This window comes from Galeopterus variegatus, unplaced genomic scaffold (assembly GCF_000696425.1).
Source record: "Galeopterus variegatus unplaced genomic scaffold, G_variegatus-3.0.2 Scaffold1756, whole genome shotgun sequence".
Taxonomy (NCBI): domain Eukaryota; kingdom Metazoa; phylum Chordata; class Mammalia; order Dermoptera; family Cynocephalidae; genus Galeopterus; species Galeopterus variegatus.
Window position 1 is genome coordinate 187,596 of NW_007727867.1, and position 22,316 is coordinate 209,911.

The window sequence follows — 22,316 nt, forward strand, 5'->3', positions numbered from 1 at the left end:
CAAATTAGGAAAAAAACATTTGAAATATCTAAATATTTTTAAGATTTAAAAATTTTTAACTTAAAAAAGTGCTCACTTAGAATGTATAATTAGTTGAAATAATCTTCGGCCATGATCACTTCTATATATGTAGGGCTGTTGAGTTTGTGAACCATCATTAAATTTTCACAGCAGTTGAAATTATTTGCATTTATAGATGAGAAAAAATTGGGGTTTAGAGATGTACATGATTTGCTCAAGGTCACTTGACTTGTAAGAGGCAGCCCTGAGTCTCAACCTCTCCCTGTTTTTTATCTACTATCCCACTTAATTTGCCTAAATGCAAGGCAAATATTTCTTATTTTGAAAATTAATTGTTGATTTATATTTACTTGTGTAACTGAATTTTTATATATAGGAAATGAACAAGGAAGCAAAGGAAGAGAAATATCTAACAGAGTTTAGGGAGTTAAGAGAATTGAGATAAGTTCTGGACAGATTACAGACCAAAAAACTGAAATCGTTTTTCTGCAATTGAGCAAAGATGTTTTATATATAGGAAATGAACAAGGAAGCAAAGGAAGAGAAATATCTAACAGAGTTTAGGGAATTAAGAGAATTGAGATAAGTTCTGGACAGATTACAGACCAAAAAACTGAAATCGTTTTTCTGCAATTGAGCAAAGATGTTTTTGTCTACCCTCCTTCCCTGCTTCAGTTGGCTGTAACAACTCTCTGTGACTTCCTCAGGGTAAGCTAGGCCTCAGGCAAAGAAATTGAGTAGCAGCCCCTTCTCCTGCCCCACACTTCCTTTAACTTGCTGTGTTGAAGACATTAACAAATTCTTGATTTCCTACCTGAACATTGTGACCCTTACACTCTTTCAACCTCTGCTACTTTACGATGAAATATTCTCCTGCTCTTGAAAAAAAGACCAAAAGGTGTCCCTTTCTAAAGTGGAATATTTGGTCATTTGTATCTAGCTACTTAACTCTCCTCTTGTGGAGAGTACCATTTCAGAATGGTACAGCTAGCCCACACATGTGGGTTACTTTTTCTTCTACCATTTAATTTATGAATACATAAACTTTAAGGTCAACTTTTGATTTTTGCATTATAATTATGCTGTATGCATTATCACTTGCTCAGGCTAAATGCCTTTAGACTTGTTGGATGGCATGTTTTGGTATTAAAGGAAAGTAGCAGTAAAAAACATGAGATTTATTGTTTCCCATTCTATCCAAAGAAAAATCTCAATAATCCACTTCCCCTAAGGAATACACAATTTTAGAGAGCTGTAATTAGAGATTAAATTGAGAGTAGGTGGCATATGGAGACTAAATAATAAGAGATTCAACCATCTGTTTTACAAAGGCAACTTTGAGGTTAGTTTGATTAGTCTCTTTTGCGTCAAGTTCTTTCTCCTCGATTCTGATTCTTAACCAGCAATATTTTACTCTTTTAAACCTCTGGAACTCTTTGCTATTGCTATAATTGTTAAATAAGTAGACAGCAAGACTTGAAATGGTAACCATAGTGGATTGTTTCATAGGACAGTGAATATGTTTATTGTATGGTACTTAATGAGGATTTGAGCTACCAATGGCACCAAACAATCATTGTGTGGATGGAATGACAGCCCTGGTAATATAGCAAGCAACAACTAAGGAAATATTTTCTAAAATACTTCCGCGATAAAGGTATTTTTCACCATGGTTTTTCATGCTTAATTAATCCCAGGTGTGGAGACTTTACCAAATAAGGGTGGGTAGTTGAGGGTGGTAGAGAAGGAGTGACACCATATGTTGAAAGGGAAGAATTACAAGGCTTACCTCTCGTTTGCTTAGTTAATAGGTAGACTTTCTAAAGGTCAACTTACAAATGTAAGGTAATTTTTGCATAGTATTTACATGTCTGCCCCTGCAAAGAAATGCTTTCCAGTTTTCACAGGTAAATATGTGCTGTACAGCATTCTCTGTAGCTTTTCATGTACTCTGAAGAGTCTGAGATTTGACTCTACTTGCCTGCCACAGTTTCATGAATGCTCTAGCATTCATAGAAGCCACCAAACTGCTGGGTTCCACATGAAATACAGTTTATTACTTAAAGCAGTAGCAGCAGAGTATCAGCATTTTTGTGCCAGTTCTCTGAGCCCCAGTTCCCACAGGGGATATGAAGAAGGTCAGATGATATCTGCATATGCATTGGGTTGCACTATAGGAAAGGAACAGTGAGCTTAGAATGTCTGCCCTTTGCTTAAAGGAAGACACTATCTCTGTCTTCTAAGGCTATAAACAAACCTCTATCTTCCAAGGTTGTTTCCTAGACACACAAAGGACTTTTGCCCCCTGCTTCCCTTGCAAGACATGCAGAAACATAATAGCTGATGGAAAATTGTCTCCCAACATGCCTAAGTATAACTTTCATTTTAATTAAATTTTATTAACTAGCACCTCTCTCCAATATCAAAGTTTCTTTTACACAGGTAAATTAAGTGACACAGAACCTAACTTCATAAAAGTTGTGTATTAGTTTTTTACTGTTGTTACTTTGGACTGAATGTTTGTGTCCTCCCAAAATTCAGATACAGAAGCCCTAATCCCCAATGTGGTGGTATATGGAGAAGTAATTAGGTTTAGATGAGGTCATGAGGATAGATCCTCCACGATGTGATTAGTACCCTTATAAGAAGAGGAAAAGACCAGAGCCCCCTTTCTCTCTTCTATGTGAGGACACAGCAAGAAGGCAGCTGTCTGCAAGCTAGAAAAAGGGCCAGGGCCCTCATCAGGAACTGATTGACTGGCACCTTGATCTTAGACTCCTCACCCTCCAGAACTGTGAGAAATAAATGTCTGTTCTTTAAGTCACCTAGTTTATGACATTTTATTATAGCAATCCAAAGAGACAGACAGCTGTGTAACAATATTATCACAACCTAGTGATAATACACATATTTCATCTCCCAGTTTCTGTGGGTCAGGAATCTGGATATGGCTTAAGTGGGTCCTCTGATTAGGGTCTTACAAGACTGCAATCAAGAATTTGGCTGAGTCTGCGGTCTCATCTGAGGTTCTACTGGGGAAAGATATGCTTCTAGTCTCACTCAGGTTGTTGGCAGAATTCAGTTTCTCGCTGTTGTAGGAATGGGGGCTTTGGCTTCTTGCTGTCCGTCAGTTAGAGGTCGCCCTCAGTTCCTAGAAGTCACCTGTAATTCCGTGCCACATGGGATTCCCCAACATGTCCACTTGTGTCCTCAAAGCCAGGAAGGGAGAGTGAAAGAGCAACCCAGCAAAATGGTCATTATAATCTTATGTAAGAGAATCAAGTAACCACATATATTCCATCACATTTGGTATATTTTATTGGTCAAAAGTAAGTCAATACTCAAGGAGAGGGGATCACATAGGAGCATGAATACCAAGAGGCCAGGGTCCTGGGGGCTACCTTAAGAATCTGTCCACCACAGATTGATTATCAAAAGACACACCTAAAACAGAGAGTGTGTGGAACACATCCACAAATGAAGAGAAGTTGGTGAACTATATACAAAAAATGAGACCAAACACGTGTGTATTTTAATTCCTGGTTGGAGAGTATTTTCTCCTTTCTACAGATGTGAGTCCACAAACCAAAATCTATAACAAACATCAATAAATTGCTGAAACACTAACCAAATTCAAATGCTATTTTTTAAAATGTAAATTTAAAATTTTACATAATAAGCCAGTTTAACTGGAAATTTTGTTTTAAAATACCATTTTTTCCCTGATTGAACCTACATGTTTTCTAAAATTACTAAATGCAAGGCATGTGTATTGAATAAGTGTTTAAGTATATGGATTATATCTTTAACGGTCATTCCTATTCTTTAGCCCTACATTTGTCCTTTGTATGCTCACAGATTTTAAGATGAATGCTGATGTTAAATTCTAGGTAAATGGGAAACTCATGATGTGCAATGACAGAAATGGAAATTGGGAAGATAGTTGGATTTAGGAAGAATAGTATCTAATATTTATTGGGAACTTACTCTCTACCAGACTCTGTTCTAAGTCCTTTGTAGGTATTATCCTATAATATTCCTTGGTATTATTGCTATTTATCTCCATTTTAGTGATAGGAAACTGATGGATATTAAGTGGATATAAAGTGACTACCGAAGGCCATCCAAACAGTTAGAACCCGGACTCAAACCTTTGATTATAAAGGTCACTAGAGTATCTGCAGTATAAAAAAAAGTCACAATTTTACTCAGGAAGTACTGAGTTTGACTAGTTGATGTTTAGTCACTTGAAATGGAATGTCCTCAAGATTGCAGAGGAATGAAATTGGTAGTGAGATAAAAGTGAAGGCCAGTGATGGCAGGCAGGTAAATAGATGAATAGTTAAGTAGATCAATTCATTCAAGTTATTTTTTCTTCAGCACCTGCTTTGTGCCAGGTGCTGACCTAAAGACTTTGGATGTATTCAGCATGAACAGGACATTTAAGATCTGTGGTCTTAAGTTGAGAGCTTACGTTCTGGTGGGAGGAGACAAAATAAATGAGTAAACAAATAAATAAGAAAATTTCAGTGCTCTAAAAAGGTAAATCAAGGTAATATAATAGTGTCTTCAGATGTGTTTATGGAGGGGGCTGTCTGTTGGCTACTTCAGATAGTTTATCTGATAGAGTAAGGAAAAGTCTTTCTGAGGAGATAACGTTTTATTTAACTCCAAATGATGAGAAGCCAGTGTGAGAAGAGGAGGGTTGGGGGTGGGAGAGAGGAGCAAGTATTCTGAGAAGAAGGAACAGAAAGTGTGAGACCCTGAGAAATGCAGCTACATCCACAGACAGAAAAACATTATTCCATTTTAACATTGTATTTTATTTGTTTCTGTGTCTTCTTTTTCCATCATCCAGTGAGCTGTAAAAATTATCACAGAACACTTATTATGTAGTACTCAGTAAATACGTTTAACAAATGGATGGATTTATTCATTTAGTAACCATTTTACTAAGCTCTTATGTACCAGATACTTCAAAGATACAAAAATGACCATGTGAAGGCCTTTGCCCTCAATGAACTCAAAGTCGCGGGGAACAGGGTTGCAAACAATTACTAATACAAGGTGATCAATGTTTTCAGTGATATTACAGCATCGGAAGAAAGAATAACATCTTTCTGTACTGGGGGGATTTGGGAAAACTGCACAGAGAGTATTGAAAGATACCTAAATTAGTTGGGGGGTATTGAAAGAAATTATTCAGTGATACTTGTTAAAGCACTGCAAGATGTACTGGGGGGATTTGGGAAAACTGCACAGAGAGTATTGAAAGATACCTAAATTAGTTGGGGGTATTGAAAGAAATTATTCAGTGATACTTGTTAAAGCACTGCAAGATGGACTATTTAGAACCATCGCCATAGGTATAGAGACCATTGCAGTGGGGTCTTGCAGTGGGTGAAAGAGATTGGACTTAACTCTAAATACAACACGGGCAAGTGGGAATTTAGAGCCAAGGAGCAGGGTGGTGGATCAGTGGATGGGAAGTTGCTAAGAGGAAAAATCAAGGGTAAGGGCAATTCTGGATAAACCAACCAACAAAATTCTTGCTGAAGACAGGCCTGGGTGTTCAGACCTCACCTAGGGGATGTTGGACAATGAGGAACCCAATCAGACATTGAGGGTGATCAGATATTGAGGGTGGGGGGTTCTTGCCAGATTGACTTAGCAGTGTTCTTCATTAAAGCTGGATTTTACAGGAAAGTACATAGATGGGCCTAGGGTAAGATTCAGGAGTCTGACTAAAGTTTTAACAAGCAAATAATCTTTGTCAGGAACATAAGTAGGAAAAGGCATTTTAGGAAAAGGAATCAGCTCGAGCAAAGATTTGGAAGTAACAAAGGTACATGGCTGATTTACAAAAAACTCAAGAAGTTTAGGAGCACAGACAATAGGTTAAAACCAGGAGTATGTACAGAAAGAGTAACAGGCCAGGAAGCTTATTCAAGTGTCTTCCCATCAATTCAAAAGAAAGCCCACTCTGAGGCGTGCCGCTAGCCTAATGGGATTATTTGAGCATCATAAAGAACAATGATCACGATGGATTAAAACATCAGATATGTAAAAATGCATGCATTCTTAATGATGCTAAACAAATGTTTGTGGTTAACGCTGGAGTTTGCTAGAGTACCAACTCATTTCTCTGAAATTTGATAATTAAAGAGAAAGAACCCAACATGTATCCAGTCTTTCCTCTATGATCTGTATTTCAGGATAACCAGTAAGTTGGTTCAAGAAATCTATTTTTATAGAAGAATCTCTAATAGAGAATTACTGAAAGTGTTAAAAATTCACTGTTCTAGAATAAAAGCCTTAAGAGACATAGCAAAATGCAACACGAGGACTTTTTTGGGGATCTTGACTAGAACGAACCAATTATAAATGACATCCTGAATTCAACCATGTAAATTCGAATATGTACTAAGTATCAGATGATATGAAAGAATTGTTAATTTTGTTAGATATGATAACAGTGGTTAAGTTTTTAAAAATCCGTATCAGTTTGAAATGCAGATTAATTTAAGGGTGAAATAATATTGTCTGGAATTACTTTAAAAGGAGAGGGGGGAGAAAAATTAATAGAAATTAATTGAACTAGATTGGCAAAATGTTAATAAATCTTGATTCTGGGTGATGCATGAGAGTTCATTATTAAAAATGGAGTCACTTTTGCCTATGCTTAAAATTTTCCATTATAAATAGTTTTTGAAAGCAGAACCAGTGCCTAACCACGTCATCTTCAGTTGATCTGATGCCCGGGACTCCGAAAGGGACCGCAGTGTGCAGATCAACGATTTCTGATTACCTAGTCCACCCTAAACGCGATGTCCGTACGGCCCGAGCTCACGGCGTGCTAACACTGAGGCGTGGATTCCTCAACTCTCAGGACAAGCCCCGTGGAAAGGGGCTTTCCGAAATGAAAGCACCTAACCATTCTAGAAGGTTCTGAGATGTCCCAGGGATTTCCAAAAGAGGGTTCCAGGTGTAACTGGCAAATCCCTGCTGTATTTCTGCAGTGTAGCCTTTTCCCCAGCCTCGGCGTTGACCCTGGGTGGGCGGCTGGAAAGCTCCCGGCCCTGTCTCAGAAGTGCAGTGGGAAGGGAGGTGGCTTCTCACCCTCCACCCCCCCCGCCGAGCCTCCTCTCCCCAAGCCTGCCCTTCCTTTCTATTCTCTCCCCCACCGCCACCCCCCGCTCCTTACACCCCCTCCTCTCCTGCGCCTCGCCCCGCCCCTTTCCGCGACCCGCCCCTCCTCCCTTATCTCCGCCCCGCCCCTTATCCCCGTGCGCCGGTGGTTACCATAGCTACGGTGCACGCAGCAGCTAGGCCTCCCTAGCTGGTCCCTGGCTGGCCTGAAGAAAGAGGCGACACTATGAGTCACGTAGTCACCATCGAGGAGCCCCAGGCCAAGCCGCTGGTGTCTCGACCCCAGTGCGGCGAGAGGTGGGGGGCCGGGGGCAAGGTCTCCTCTAGTCGAGCGTACGATTTCCTGTACGGTAAGGGCCTCCCTAGACCTCCCTCCTGGTGGCCGCGCGCTCCGGGGAAGAGGAGGGGGACGGAGGGTGGCGGGGGTGCATCTGAAGCCGCGGGTGCGCTCTGTGTCTGGCAGCACCACGCGGGGCCGCCTTTACTCCTCTTTTCCTGATAATTTGCTCAGTCCTGAGCGATCTTTCTGAAACCTATTCCGGGCGTTTTGATATACAAAAAAGTGTGGAATGATTTACAGACTTGAAGACTCAGCGTTCCCAATTCAAACTCATATCAAATGTCTGCATCCAAAAAATTGTTTTTGTTGGATAACCGAGGAGTTACTAGGTTTTAGGAATTGATTCATTCTTTTGAATTTGGTAAAATTCAAAAATTTTATCCAAATTCAAGAAACTTATTTCTAAATCTCAACACTAATTTATTAATTTGTATGGAGAAATATGTTCCCAAGTCATCTAGACTAGCAGGTCTGAGTATTTGTTTCCCCAGAGTTAAGTGTATTTGGGAAATCAAGTCTGTGTATGAAGACTGCTTGTCAGTTTAATGTAAAATTGGTTGATTTGAAGGGATGGTGTAATCCATCATGAATACTTTTCTTCACTTTCAGGATATACCCAACTAAGCAGGTACTTGCAAGAGCAGAGCAATCTTTTGTTGAACTTTGGAGAAATAACTTAGGCCCATCACCAACATACTTATGTACTTAAGTGGTGAATTCTGAAGATAGCTGAGCTGATTGATCTCTTACTAGTAACGATATTTTCTTACCATCTCTACCAATTCTGAGGTGTCATGCTGTTGGCATCTTCCTGGTGCTCAGAATATGGGCGATAGTGCCTAAATTTATTGTTTCTTTCACTTGGAAAGGGACATAGTGAACAAGATCTTTCCTCTTCAAGTATTTCTTGGGCTACACAGACCCAGAAGGAGGTTTATTCATAGGAGAGAGGAGAGAATATTTAGGGTATTGTGCTTGAGGACATGCTGGGCTTTCTGTTTGCATTCCAATTCCATAAGCTCACTTTGATTACACAGAAATGAAATGCATCTAACAGATTCTCACTGGTAGATCTGGTAGAGTAACAGGACCATGATCTGCTGCAGAGGTAGACAATATCTAACCTTTCTGATTTGTCTTCTGATGAAGAAATGACATTGCTATCCCATTATTCTCAGCCTAGGAGTAGATATGTTCTGTTCCTTATGCTACTTTATTTGTTTCACAGATCCATTGTTTATTGTGTCAAGTGAGAAAGACCACACACAAGCACAAATCCAAGCCACCCTGATTCGGAGTAGACTGGTATGTCTAATTCATCCACTAAGGCAACTATATTAGTCTGTTTCTGTTGCTTATAACAGAATACCTGAAATTGGGTAATTTATAAAGAAACAAAATTTATTTCTTACAGTTTTGGAGTAGGGGAAGTCCAAGGTCCAGGGAACAGATCTGGTGAGGGCCTTCTTCTGGGTGAGAACTCTACAGAGTCCTGTGGTGACCAGAGTATCATGTGGCGAGAGAATGGCCCGAGCAAGAGAAAGCTAACCTTCTCACTCGCTCTCCTTATAAAACCATCAGAACCATGCCCATCACTCTATAAATGGATCAATCCATTCACAAGGGCACAGTCCTCACAATGTAATCAACTCTTAAAGGCCCTGCCTTTCTAATACTGTAATTAGATTTCCCACCCTCTTAACACTGTTAACAATGAAGATCAAGTTTCCAGTACATGAACTTTTGGGGGAGATATTTGACCCATAGCATCAACCCAATGAACCTGAACCATTCTATTTTGCCTGACTGCACTGATCAGATTGACTAATTCCCAAAGCTCCACTGGATTTTAGGTTCTGCAGAAATTACTTTGCCATGATTACTAGGGACAAGGCACCTTAATATTTATAACCTATTGTAAGAATTAATTTATTAGTGAATAAAGGTCCCATAAATTAACTTATTTCAGTGGAAAAAGTAATATATGCCTGTGTTAGAAGAATTTGAGTAGTACAAAAGCATATACAATATGCAGTAAATTTTGGCCCTAGCCCCCTCCACGTAAACAACCATTGTAATTGGTTTCTTGAGCATCCTTTTAGAGATATTCTATGTATCTATGCATATATCCTCTCTTCCTGTGCTATATATATTGTTTTGTACCTTTTCTTTTTCTTTTTTTAGAGTTTACAACTTAATCAAAATGCTTTAGAAAATCTGATGTATAATTTTGTCCTTTTCCTCCCTGCCTCTCTTTCCTAACATTAGAGAAAAGTTCCTGGATTTAGAACCATGTTCAGTGACCTGATCCATTATCCAAGATATTCTGTATATTGGAGCAAGTCCGATCCTGTCCCACCATTCATCAGTCGGGAATGGAGGGGACATGAGGAAAAACACAAAGAAGCCCTCTGGCAGCTTGCCAGGTAGGTGTCAGGTGGCTCCAGCTCCTAAAACTACTCATGTTTTTAATGGGTATATTTTTCCTTTAAAAATTTTATGTACTTAGTCTGAATGATTTACAAATACGGTTTACAAGTACTGTTGTGATGTTATACCTACATCAAATTCTCTCTCTAAACCCCTTTGACCAAAACAAGCTTGATTAAGGAGCAATGGTTACAGTTTATTGTTTAAAAAATGTTCCTAGAAGGTTGGTGTGAATATTTATGTTAAATGACAACTTGCCACCAAAGATCAGGGTGATTGAGTTTGTCATTCCTTTGATCTGTCTTAAAAATTGCAAGTTCTCCTTTTGCCAGTATCTAAAATATTTTTTGGAGACTTCTAGCCAAAGCACCTTCAGAGGTTAGTCTCTTGATGAGAGTTCTGGTCAAGATGGTGGAATAGATGGTCCCTAGCGTCACTCTCTCCCACAAATCAACCAATTTACAACTATAAAAATGTAACAGCAGCCAAGCTGGGGCAGCTGGAGCTCAGAGGAAGAGGAGGAGAGACCTAAGGAGTTCATGAGGGTGGGAGAAGCCATGATGAGAGAGAAAAAAACTGCTCAGAGCATTTAGGGCCATGGCTGCTTTAAGGCTGGAGCTGCTGAGCACATGGAGCAGGAGCTGGCAGAAGCTGCAGCTGTGCCCTTCAGATGGACTTGCTTGGAGGTGGCAGAGGAGAAGGGGGCCTTGGTGGCTCCCAGGACAGCAAGACCACTAATAGGGTTCCTGTGGACCCACACAGGAGCAAGAAGCCAAACAGCTGAAAAAGGGGAGCCATTCAGAGGCTAGACTGTCATCGCAAAAGACCAGTGCAAGGCCCGTCCCATGGGAAGTGTTTGGAGCACGGGCAGTGAGGGAGACGGGCCCACCAGGGGAACAATGGGACACAGCAAGGACAGCCGATCTCCCCCCAATCAGCGCAGGACCACTCAGAGGAGACTGGTTGGGAATGCAGAATTGTATGAGGTGCAGTTTGATGAAAAGATTCAGGCCCAGATCAGAGTTTCTACACAACCCAGGTGCACCTGGTCTCTGGAGAAGTACCTATAAGGTAAGCCATTAAAACCTGAGCTGCACAAAAAGTCTTCCCTAGTGAAGCAGCAGCAAAGCAGCAATTTAGCTCAACCACATAGCTCAAGTACTGGTTCCCACAGGAAGTTCCCCCATTTTAGAATTAAGCAAAGGGGGCCGGCCCCGTGGCTTGCTCAGAGAGTGTGGCGCTGGTAGCGCTGAGGTCGCGGGTTCAGATCCTATATGGGGATGGCTGGTGCACTCACTGGCTGAGTGTGGTGCAGACCACACCGTGCTGAGGGTTGCGATCCCCTTACCGGTCAGAAAAAAAAAAAAAAGAATTAAGCAAAGGACAAAAAATTAGTTCCGGCCCAGGCACACTACGAGTGCCTTGGGGCTTGCCAGGGGACCTGAGGTATGGAGCCAGGGACCGGACCCCCTGCCTACAACCAGGCATACCGCCAGCACCTCGGGGCCCCACCCAGGAGCCTGGTGTCTGGAGCTGAGGACTGGACCCCCTGCCCACAACCAGGCATACCACCAGCTCCAAGAAGCATGCCAAAAACATCACCTCCGTGTAGGTGGCCCACCACAGCCACCACAGTAACCACAGGTGCTGCAAAAGTGGCTAGACGTCACAACCACCACGCAGGTGGTCCATCAGCCACTGGAGTGCATTGACACAAGTCACCAGCAGAGACCAAAGGAAAGAACAGGATGTCTCTCTCCACAAAGCCCATTCCAGAGTGACAGAAAAAGCATGGGCTCTATGATAATATTGGGGGATCTGAACACACCTCTCAGCATTGGACAGATCATCTAGGCAACAGATCAACAGAGTAACCATTACTCTTTCAGAGGGAGAGAAGAAATCTAGGGTTATCAGTGGTGGGAGTGGGGAGGGAGAGGGGGATAGGGAGAGATTGGACAAGGGGCATAAAGAATAAGTACGATTTGTAACAATATACATACTAGTAATATTTATTTGATCAGCATATGTCAACATTGAATCCCCAAAATATGTATAATCAATTATGATTCAATTAAAAAATAAAGAACATAGATTAATCTCTTGAATTCCTTGTTCTTTTAATTACTTATAAGTTCATATTTAGTAAATTTAAAAATAATGTCTACTACCCAGATGTAAAAAAATTGTCTTTTTATACTTTGTTATTTTCATGTGCTTTTAATTAAAAGTGAGCTATTATTGTATGTGGGGTTTCATAAATCTACTCTTTTTCTCAACTCTTACTTCATCTTACTAGGTTCTGTTTTCCCAGATCAGGAAGGAACCCTATGTAGTCTAAGATGTAGGACAGTCGTATGCATGTTATAGAAGACTTGGCTCTCAGTATGACATACTCTGTGTTTATCCTACTTTATAGACAGAAAAATTAAGTAGAAATTATATGTGGAAAATCTTAGACTTGAATAATGTTTTCCGCTTCATTTTAGAACTGACACTTCTTTTCAGATGCCTAAAGAAGTTTATGAAGATCCTGAAATTACTGGAAGGAATCGCTATAAATACTTTGAAAGGTAGAAGTAATTACTAATGAACATTTGATCCCTGGTATTATTGGAGAACCTCTTTATGATAATGATAGCAGCTATACTTTTTAAGTGCATGCAAGTGCTAGGCACCATTTTATTTATTTATTTAAAAAGAAAATGTAATTTTATTATTTTTTTACATTCTAGGATGTTGTTGTGGAGCAGTTGGGAGGGAGGTGGAGTGGGGAAAGGGGAAGGAAATGGGATGGAAGAAGGAGGAAATAGGAGGGGCGTGACTGAGCCCGGTGGCACCCCCCTCATTCCCACCGGGGGGTGAGGGGGTGGGCTTCCAGCAGTGGCTTGGTCATTGCCGGGCTGGGTGCAGATGTCAGGGGGGTGAGGCAAAAGCCCTCACCCACCCTACCACCCCAGCTCGGGAACCCAGGGCCCTTCTTGCTATGGCTTGGTAGTTGTGGTCCTCGCTGTGCTGGCTGTGGGTTGGTTGGGGGGAGGGGGTGGACGGGGCCAAGGCCCAAGGCCCTCACCATCCGGAAGAGCCCAGGGCGATTCCTGTGGTGGCTTGGTGGTCTCCACTGGCAGGCACCATTTTAAGTGCTTTAGATACATATCATCTAATGTTCACAACAGAAATGCAGGATAGTGTATATATATATAATCCCCACTGAGACCAAGAGAGGAGAAGTAGATTGCTCAAGGTCACATAAGCCAGCAAGCAGCAGAGGTGGGATTCCAGCTAAGCCTGCCTGACTTCAAAGGTAAGGATTGCAGCTGAGAATGTGTATTTGAGAACAAAATGAAGTCATCAAATGAAGTGAGACATAGTAGAGACACCATGAAGTCAAAGTGCAGAGAAAATTGTTAGAAGTGTTCAAATGTGCAACATTGCTCTCTTTGTATATGTTGCCAAAACCAACACAGTCAAAAGTCATTTTTTTATTTATTAATACTCATGTGTTAATGATATACTCAGACAAATTAAAATAAGATAGGTGTTACCTGAGTTAAAAAAATAGTCTTGATGCCACACTTGCATAAGTTTCCTTGAGAAAGTAAATTTCTAATCCACATTTTTATTTATGAGCAACCTCCTTATGAAAATTTTGTGATGCTGTTTCAGAGAAATGTTAAATTCTTAACTGTAGTATCCTCAATTCCTAGATTTTGGAAGGGAAGCTTTAAATTAAATCACTGGGAATTTCAGAATATCTCCGGGAACTTAAGAAGTTGCAGGGAACTAATGGCCAGCTGAAGCCCAGGTTTAGGTCACTGTTTCTCAAAGTATGGCTTGTTTACCATCTGCAGAGAAAATACTAGAGTGCTTATTAAGAATGCAAATTCATTGGCTCTACCCCACGTGTACTGAATCACCTGGGCCAGACCTGGGAATTTGCATTTTAAGGAAGAACCTTCCCATCCCCCAGTGATTTTGTATATGCCAAAGTTTGAGGATTACTGATATATGGGATATTCAAGCTCATTGATTTTAAAGGACTAATATTAGTATGGGAAGAAAGTTTAGAGTGCACCCAATGCAAAAATCCCACATGTTTGTGTTTTCCCTTTCCTCCCAGGCCTTTCCTTCCATTTATTCAACAGATGCCATTCAGTGTTGTTTATGCACCAACCAAGTAAGTAACCATTACTTAAAAACTCTTTCTCAATTTATTTTATTTGTGTTTGCCTCCATACTTGCTTCCAGATGATAGTTCTCTGAATGTATATTTTTCAAACTGTGAATCACAAATCTAGTGGGTCATGAGCAGCATTTTAAAAAATAAGACATAATAGAAAACAACCGAAGGATCAGGAATATTGAGGGTAAGTGTTTTTGTTGTTTATAACTTTTGTTTCAGATAGATATATACATATTTATATGTATATAAAGGATTATGATATAAAATGTATTTCTTACTATGAGTTGTCTTAGTCCATTTGTGCTGCTTTGACAAAATACCACAGACTAGGTGATTTATAAATAATAGAAATTTATTTCTCTCAGTTCTGGAGGCTGAGAAGTCCAAGATCAGGGTTCTGGCATTCTGTGTGTGGCAAGGGCCTTCTTGCTGCATACTCACATGGCAGAAGGTAGAAGGGCAAAAAGGACTTATGCTAGTTCCCTCCAACCCTTTTATAAGGCAATAACCAACCTTTTATAAAGTTCTACCCTCATAAGTTAATCGCTTCACCAAAAGGCCCTACCTCTTAAGGCCACCACAATGCGTATTAAGTTTCAACATGAATTTTGGAAGGAACACAGATTCAAATATAGCAGTTGTGCTAAAAAAAAGTTGAAAAATGCTTTAAAGATCTTTTTCCTCTCTGAAACACACACTTATTTGATGACAGTTCTTCAACATTTATTAAGAAAACTAATCAGTCATGAAATATTTTTTTGAATGCTAGAATTTTATAATTGAATAATCATCTAATCTACACAAGGCAATGTGTTATACAAAGGTAAATAAAACATAGTTTCTGTCCCACAAAGGAGTGAACTAAGGGAAGAGGGAATGGCAAGGACTGAATCTGAGATAAATGTACAATTCCCCACTTTTTAGTTTTAGGGCAAGACAGCAGGTTAGGTAGAGTATTCCTTTAAAAACCCAAGGCTTGCTATAGCTTTTCCTGTGTTAATATAACTAAATATTTCTATAAGAGAAAAAAAAAGTTCAAAGTATTCATGAAATGATCAGGAAAAAAAACCTTTCTTAAGGTCTCAGATTTCAAAATAGAAATTTATTTAGGGATGAGCTTTCAAGAATGCATTTAATGAATATAGTTATTCCTAATGATATATAGCATCTTGTGGATAGGGCATATGTTTTCAAATGTCTGTAATCCTCAAGATAAGTGCTGATTATTATTATTATTATTTTTTCTAAAAGATGACCGGTAAGGGGATCTTAACCCTTGACTTGGTGTTGTCAGCACCACGCTCAGCCAGTGAGCGAACCGGCCATTCCTATGTGGGATCCGAACCCGGGCCTTGGTGTTATCAGCACCGCACTCTCCCGAGTGAGCCACGGGCCGGCCCCGATAAGTGCTGATTATGATCCCACTTCCCCCTTGATTTTCTAAGACTGTGTATGGATACTTTTGGCTCTTTTAGTGATGGAGCACAGATTCTCTGCTCTCCCCAGACAGAGCAACTTTGTGATCTGCCAATTTACCCAGGGACAGCTGCAGACAGCTGTATTCTAGGAAATGCTTTGTATGAGCGAAGGGGGAGATAGGAGATGGTTTGAGCCCCATAGATCCCTCCAGTAATTCTTTAAAAGCAGGCTCACTAGATCACCTGCTTTGGAGGTCATAATTGCCCCAGGTCTAAAAGTGGTTAATCTAATTATAGGGAGTTCAGAGGCCTACAGTGATGAACACCATGCCTCCCCCACTCCTTCCTAAATAACAGTGGCATAAGAGATAAAGATTCCCTCCAAGAGTTATACCATGACATTTAACATTTTAGATAGTCTCTATATCTCATAGATGGTTTTAAAGAATGAATCAGTATCCCTGAGTAAAGTCAGCTCTGGAATTCTGGCAAGTCTGAGTTTAGGAGCAGTGAGGGTAATGCCACCTTGTGTTAGCAGGGAAGGAATTGTCTAGGGACTGCTGGCCTGCAGCCACACCCTTTTCATGGCTAGCTGTTGGAGTCTTCACTTTGGATACTATGTAAGTATCTTGGCAAAGAGAATATAAAGTTAATACTTGAAAAACACTCAATGGGGTTCATAATAACAGAAGAGGATTTTCTAGGTTTGTGAAGCCCCTCTTACTGTGCAGCTCTGTTGGGACTGGGAGGGAAAATGTGGAAGACTGTGGTGTGGCAGGCAGTGCATGCTCCTGGTGCTGGGGCTGTGGAGAGGACAAAGGACTGGGAGAAGGAATAGAGCTGCGGTGGCTGCTGTAAGGATACTAGAGCCAGGACACATCAGGGGTCCAGCCAAGCAAGGAGCAGCTGTAGGGTCTTTCTAGCTTTGGGTCCTGATCGAGGTTGGGAGGAGGTAGGAAAGGGATCGTTGTTCTTTCTTATTCATATTTTACTTACCCCTAAAACCAACTAAAATGGGGGGGAAGAATAGGTTGGAGAAAATAAGAAGTAAGTTAGGAAAGAGTGTTCAGTTACCATAGGAGTTCTGTTAAAGTAGCATTCCTCTTTTGCATCCTTTTCTCTGACCCATCTAGAAAGATACTAAGCCATCAGAAAACTTTGTCACAGGCCGGCCTGTGGCTCACTTGGGAGAGTGCGGTGCTGATAACACCAAGGCCACAGGTTCGGATCCCGTATAGGGATGGCCGGTTTGCTCACTGGATGAGCGTGGTGCTGACAACACCAAGTCAAGGGTTAAGATCCCCTTACCGTTCATCTTTTAAAAAAAAAGGAAAAAAGAAAACTTTGTCAGAAGGATTCATTAGGCTTTATCATAATCTAAGTACATTTGATCATATGTATAATTATCTAATTTGGAAAAACAATCATTTATTCTCTTGATTCAAGCTAATGGTGTGATAATATAATAAAATCTTATGTGATCTGGGATGATATAACACTAATTTGAAGTTATCTCCTTAACTAGAATTTTATGGTATAATAATTTCTGCTGAAAACATAAGAAGCCATAAATGCCTATTTTATCTACCTATGTTAGAAGTTCATAGCAACTACTGGAGAAGTGATTTCACTGCCAGGTAGAATTCAGCGTTAAGAACTATTTAAAGTACTTGTCCCATAACAGATAGGTTGGACCTCCAAATAGGTGCTTCTTTCTAACTGGCTTGAAATGCATTTTTCTTAAAGCCAAGCTGTATGTATATGCTGTACTCATATATAAGCACCTCCCATTGCCTCTATTTTTCAAAATAGAAATATCTCTTTGTTTTTTCTTTATCTTATTTATCATGTAATTTAACCAATTCTTCTGTCAACTAGAAAAAACATTTTCTTTTAAATGAAAGTGGCTATGTTTTCTTCTTTCTTACTTTAAAAGTGATACATGTACATGGTAAAGAAAAAAATAGAAAATCCAGAAAACTATAAAGATGAAAAAATTCCCTCTGTAATTCTACTATCCAGAAATAATTACTATTATTATTATTATATTGTAAATCCATCTCTAGGCATTTTTCTATGCATAAAAACAGTTTTAAAAATATAAAAATGGAATCCTTCTATCCATACCACTTATAATAGTGTCCTTTTTTTCTCCTTTACAATGCATTGTGGACATTTTTGAATGTTCATAAATTGATTTCTAGTTATGTTTATTATCTTTCATGTGTTTGTCTGACGTCTTACTTTGTGTTTTGTGAATCATTCTTTATCCATTTTTCTGTGGGGTATTCAATTGTCTTATTGATTTACAGGGTTTTTTTTTAATATAGAAAGGCTATTTAACTTTTTATCATATATGTTGCAAAACCTGTTTCCTTGTGAATCATTCTTTATCCATTTTTCTGTGGGGTATTCAATTGTCTTATTGATTTACAGGGGGTTTTTTTAATATAGAAAGGCTATTTAACTTTTTATCATATATGTTGCAAAACCTGTTTCTAAATTTGCCATTTACCTTTTAAATTTGTTTGTGATATTTTGAGGGGTAGAAGTTTAAACTTATCCTCAGTTCTATTAATCATTTCCTTTTATAGTTTCTGGCTTTTGAGTCATGTTAAAAAGACCTTCACTCAAAGTTGACATATTTACTTATTATTTCTATTAATACTCTTATAGTCTCATCTTTACATTAATGTTTTTAAAAGATTTGGAACTAACTTTTGTGCAAGGAGTGAGGTAACTTTTCCACATGTTAACCAAGTGATCCCAGTGTTAATTATTGAATCATTTATCCAGAAAGAGGCTTCCTTTAGAAAGAGGTTTCCTCCCTCCCTCCTTCCTTCCTTCCTAACAGAAGCCATCTCTTTTCTTTTCTCTGCTCCTGCATTTCTGGAGGGAAACAGATAAAATTGAGTATGTAACTGAAAGCGAGGATTTATTTCTACTTAATTATATAGTATTTTAAGTGATCATATTGGATTTCAATTTTTAAACTATTTTTCCCTTTTAGGACAGAACCATATACTCTTCCTCCCACTTCTACTAAGTATGCACCCATCCCTTCGAAGTCTACTGTGAGCACTCAGACTGATTATCGGGATGCTGATGTTCAAACAGATCCGTACACTCCAGAATATGTGATATGTCAGGACTCAATTCCTGAGCTCTTGACCCTGGCTACTCTTACATGGGGTGAGTTGGTAATTCTCTTGAATATTTGCAGATGACGGTACTGATAACCACATGTGCTACTGAGTTCCTGGAAATGAGGCACACACAGGCAACTGTGGCTTACGGTGTTGCTGTTTAAAGTTTCTTGCTCAGTACAGCGAATTTATATATGCATAATTTTTCTGATACTTTTATTCAAGTAGAGACAGTCCCTTTTCATTGCAAATAGCTCTATACCTGAAGCTGAAGTTATATTTCAGCTTATTATATTTCACCTTTCTCCTCTCACTTGTTTCTCCCAGTGAATCGATTCCTTTTCATTTAGCAGTCATACTTCCCCTTTATCCATAAACCTTTTTTTGAGTGTATACTACTGAATGCACATTCCTATACATGTAATCATATTATCTTACTTTGCCAAAATAGCTTATGGTTTATCAAAGCTCTCTTACATACCTTATTGGATGATTTGAATGATTTCTTCTGATATTATCTCTGAAATGCTAAATATCTTTCTGACTTAGAAATTCACTTTTAGGATGTAATAAAATATGGCCTAGGCCTGTACTATGTGAAATAATAAAAATTAATAAGAAAGGGTGCCTTTAGAAATTATCAGTAATTAGCTTATCTAACTTAATTGATTGTAGCTGGGAAAACTGAGAACCAGAGAGGTTAGCTAACTCTTCCAAGATCATGGAAATAATTGGTACACTGTAATGATTTTTATTAAAATGAGATTGCTTTTGTTTCCCCTATTATAACAGATAGGAATAATCAAGTCTGCATTCCAGGCAATGAAGATGTTCATATTTGAGCTCTAGTTTTGATCTTTGTTTTCTGGCTCACTTTATGAATCCAGATTATGAATTTCTGAAACCCATGCATAAAGCAGAGGCTCTACTTTCAGGCCTAGATGATGGATTAAAAATATACTAAAACCTATCCTTCTGCTCTGAACACATAAAAAATATAGAAGAGAAATGAAGTCACACTTAAAAACAAAGATAAAAATACACAGTATAAAAGTGGAGACTTCTTCCTAAAAGAAAGAAATCACTAGAAGTCTTTGATGGTGAGCAGGGGCTGTGAATGGTGGAGAGCCAGATCCAAGTTACCTGCCTGAACTGGGGCGGGCAAGAGCCTTTCTCCTGCACACAGGGGAGGCAGTGCCTGCCAGTTTCAGATTAAAGCCAGAGCTGAGTTAGGTGCTCCTGCCTGGGGCTTTACTTCTTAGCACTGAGCTACAGAAGGATAGGAGCCAAGCAGGGACTCAGAAATGCTTCACTGGACAAAAATCCTAATCTGTTGCACTGCCCTTGGCAGAACTGAGGTAGAAGTGTCAATAAAAACCTCTATGAATCAAGCCTACTCCTATTGTTTGGGGGACCCTGGGGCCCTGGGCAGGGGCTCAAAAGGAGGCCCACAGATCATATGTACAGATACTTTAAAATTATAAATCAAGCTAATATCCATTAAGTAAAATATGCTCTGTCTTTTTCACAAATATCTTTATAACAAGTTAAAAGGACAAGTTTAATATTAGAATTCTTAGACCCCTTGGGATCCTATGCTGGCATGCGGTGGCAAGAAGAGAGCCTGCTGGGGACCTGCCCTTTTCTCTTCACAACATGGCTGTGTTCTGCACTGTGACAGGCCTGTGTGCATGCATGTGTTACCCCAGCTCTCTCTCCCAACTCTGTTCACATATCCCTATAAACAGCGGCCATTCATCCACCCGTTGGGTTTAAGGGTGAGCAAACAGCAGCATATAGTCTGCCCTCAGGAGTGTGAATCCTGAAGAGAAGCCCAGATAGAGTTTGGAAGCGGGCTTGGAGCCATTTGTGCAGGGGTTTCCAGGGTCCCTGAGGGTGGGAGTGGCTCCAGGTAGGCATGGTCCCTTGGACTTCTCACCCTATGGTGATGGGCAGAGCTCTAAAGAATGAGGTCAGGGAGGAGCCCTCTTGCCGGGTCAAAAAGTGCTACTGCCCAGGGTGCTTATGGGAGGAATCCGCAGTGGACCTCAATGCAAGAACCACAAAGCACTTAAGGAGGACAGACACCAGAAGTGACCCACAAAAATAATGGAAGCGGAAGAATAAATTTCTGAGCAAACAGAGCAAATGGAGCAATCTGACAAGGACTTAGGAAGTACTTTTTATTGGCTCAAAGAGATAAAGGGGAAATAACACAGAAAACAAGAATGGGAGCCATAAAAAAGAAGCAGTTGGAATCGTTGGGAGGAAAAACATTAAAGTTTGAAATAAAATAACTCAGTAGTAGAATAGACAGAGCTGAAGAGCAAATTAGTGAAGTGACAGATTAAATGAAGACATAGTCCAGAATGTGACAGAACAAGGTGGAACAAGATAAAAGAAAAAGAAGAGCCATGGGGGATACCATTATAAGCTCCAGAAACTGACAACAGAGAATGGTAGAGAAGCAGTGTGAGAAAAGAAAAGGCTGAGAGTTTCCCAGAACTGAAGAAAGACATGAGCCCTCACATTGAAAAGTCCCATTGAGTGCCAAGCAGGATGAACTTTTAAACATTCACAGCTGGTAATAAATAAAAAAGAAAAAAGTACAACAGTTATTAGAGAGAAAAGTCAGATTGCCAACAAAGGAAAAAAATCCAGATTGGCATTTTTCAGTATTGTCTTTAAGGTGCTGTGGGAAAATAATTGCAAACCTAGAAATCTTTTACCAGCCAAACTATTATTCAGGAGTGAAGGTGAAATAAGACATTTTCATACATAATATAAGTAACTATCTCATAGGATAATGTAAGGATTAAGTAAATTCATTTATGTAATATGCTTGTACCTACAACCCACAAATTTCATTCCTAACTATATATCAAAGAAAAGTGAGTATATAATTCTAACAGAAATGAATGTGTGTTCACTAAAAGACATGTATAAGAATGTGCATAGCAGCACTATTCATAATAACTCTAAAATGAAAACAACCCAAATGTCCATCAACTATAGAATAGATTAATAAAATATACTATATGTACACAGCAAAATACTGTATAGTAATGAGAATGAAAGTACAACTACATGTAACCAAATGGATGAATCTCATACATAATGCTGAGCAAAAAAGGTAAGATACAAAAGAGTATCTACACTGTGATTCCATTTACATAAAACTCAAAAACAGTCAAAACTATACATGTAACCAAATGGATGAATCTCATACATAATGCTGAGCAAAAAAGGTAAGATACAAAAAAGTATCTACACTGTGATTCCATTTACATAAAACTCAAAAACAGTCAAAACTATAATATGTTAGGAATGAGGATGTTGGCTATCCTTGGAGCAGGTAGAGACTGGAAGGGAGTCTGCTGGGCAATCTAGGATTCCGGTCATATTCCATTCCTTGATCTGGTGCTGGTTATATGGGATGTTCATTTTTGCACTTTTCTGCATGTATTTATACATTAAATAAAAAGTTTACATGAAGATAAGTGAAAAATAATGACAGTGGGGCCGGCCCGGTGGCGCACTGGATAGTGCGCCGCTTGGGAAGCGCGGCGGCGCTCCCGCCCGAGGGTTCGGATCCCACATACAGACCGGTTCCCGCTCACTGGCTGAGC

The 22,316-nt window shown here is 39.6% G+C and overlaps 1 protein-coding gene across 1 annotated transcript in view; it reads left to right on the forward strand.

The window, feature by feature from the left end:
- The first annotated feature begins 7,396 nt into the window (after positions 1–7,396).
- The window catches only part of MAATS1 (MYCBP-associated, testis expressed 1), a 64,545-nt gene continuing 49,625 nt past the window's right edge, over positions 7,397–22,316 (forward strand). The window contains exons 1-6 of the mRNA XM_008578786.1: positions 7,397–7,520; positions 8,739–8,815; positions 9,779–9,936; positions 12,430–12,513; positions 14,061–14,117; positions 18,552–18,760. Of these exons, the coding sequence (XP_008577008.1) occupies positions 7,397–7,520; positions 8,739–8,815; positions 9,779–9,936; positions 12,430–12,513; positions 14,061–14,117; positions 18,552–18,760 (709 nt within the window). The remainder of the gene's footprint in view (positions 7,521–8,738; positions 8,816–9,778; positions 9,937–12,429; positions 12,514–14,060; positions 14,118–18,551; positions 18,761–22,316) is intronic.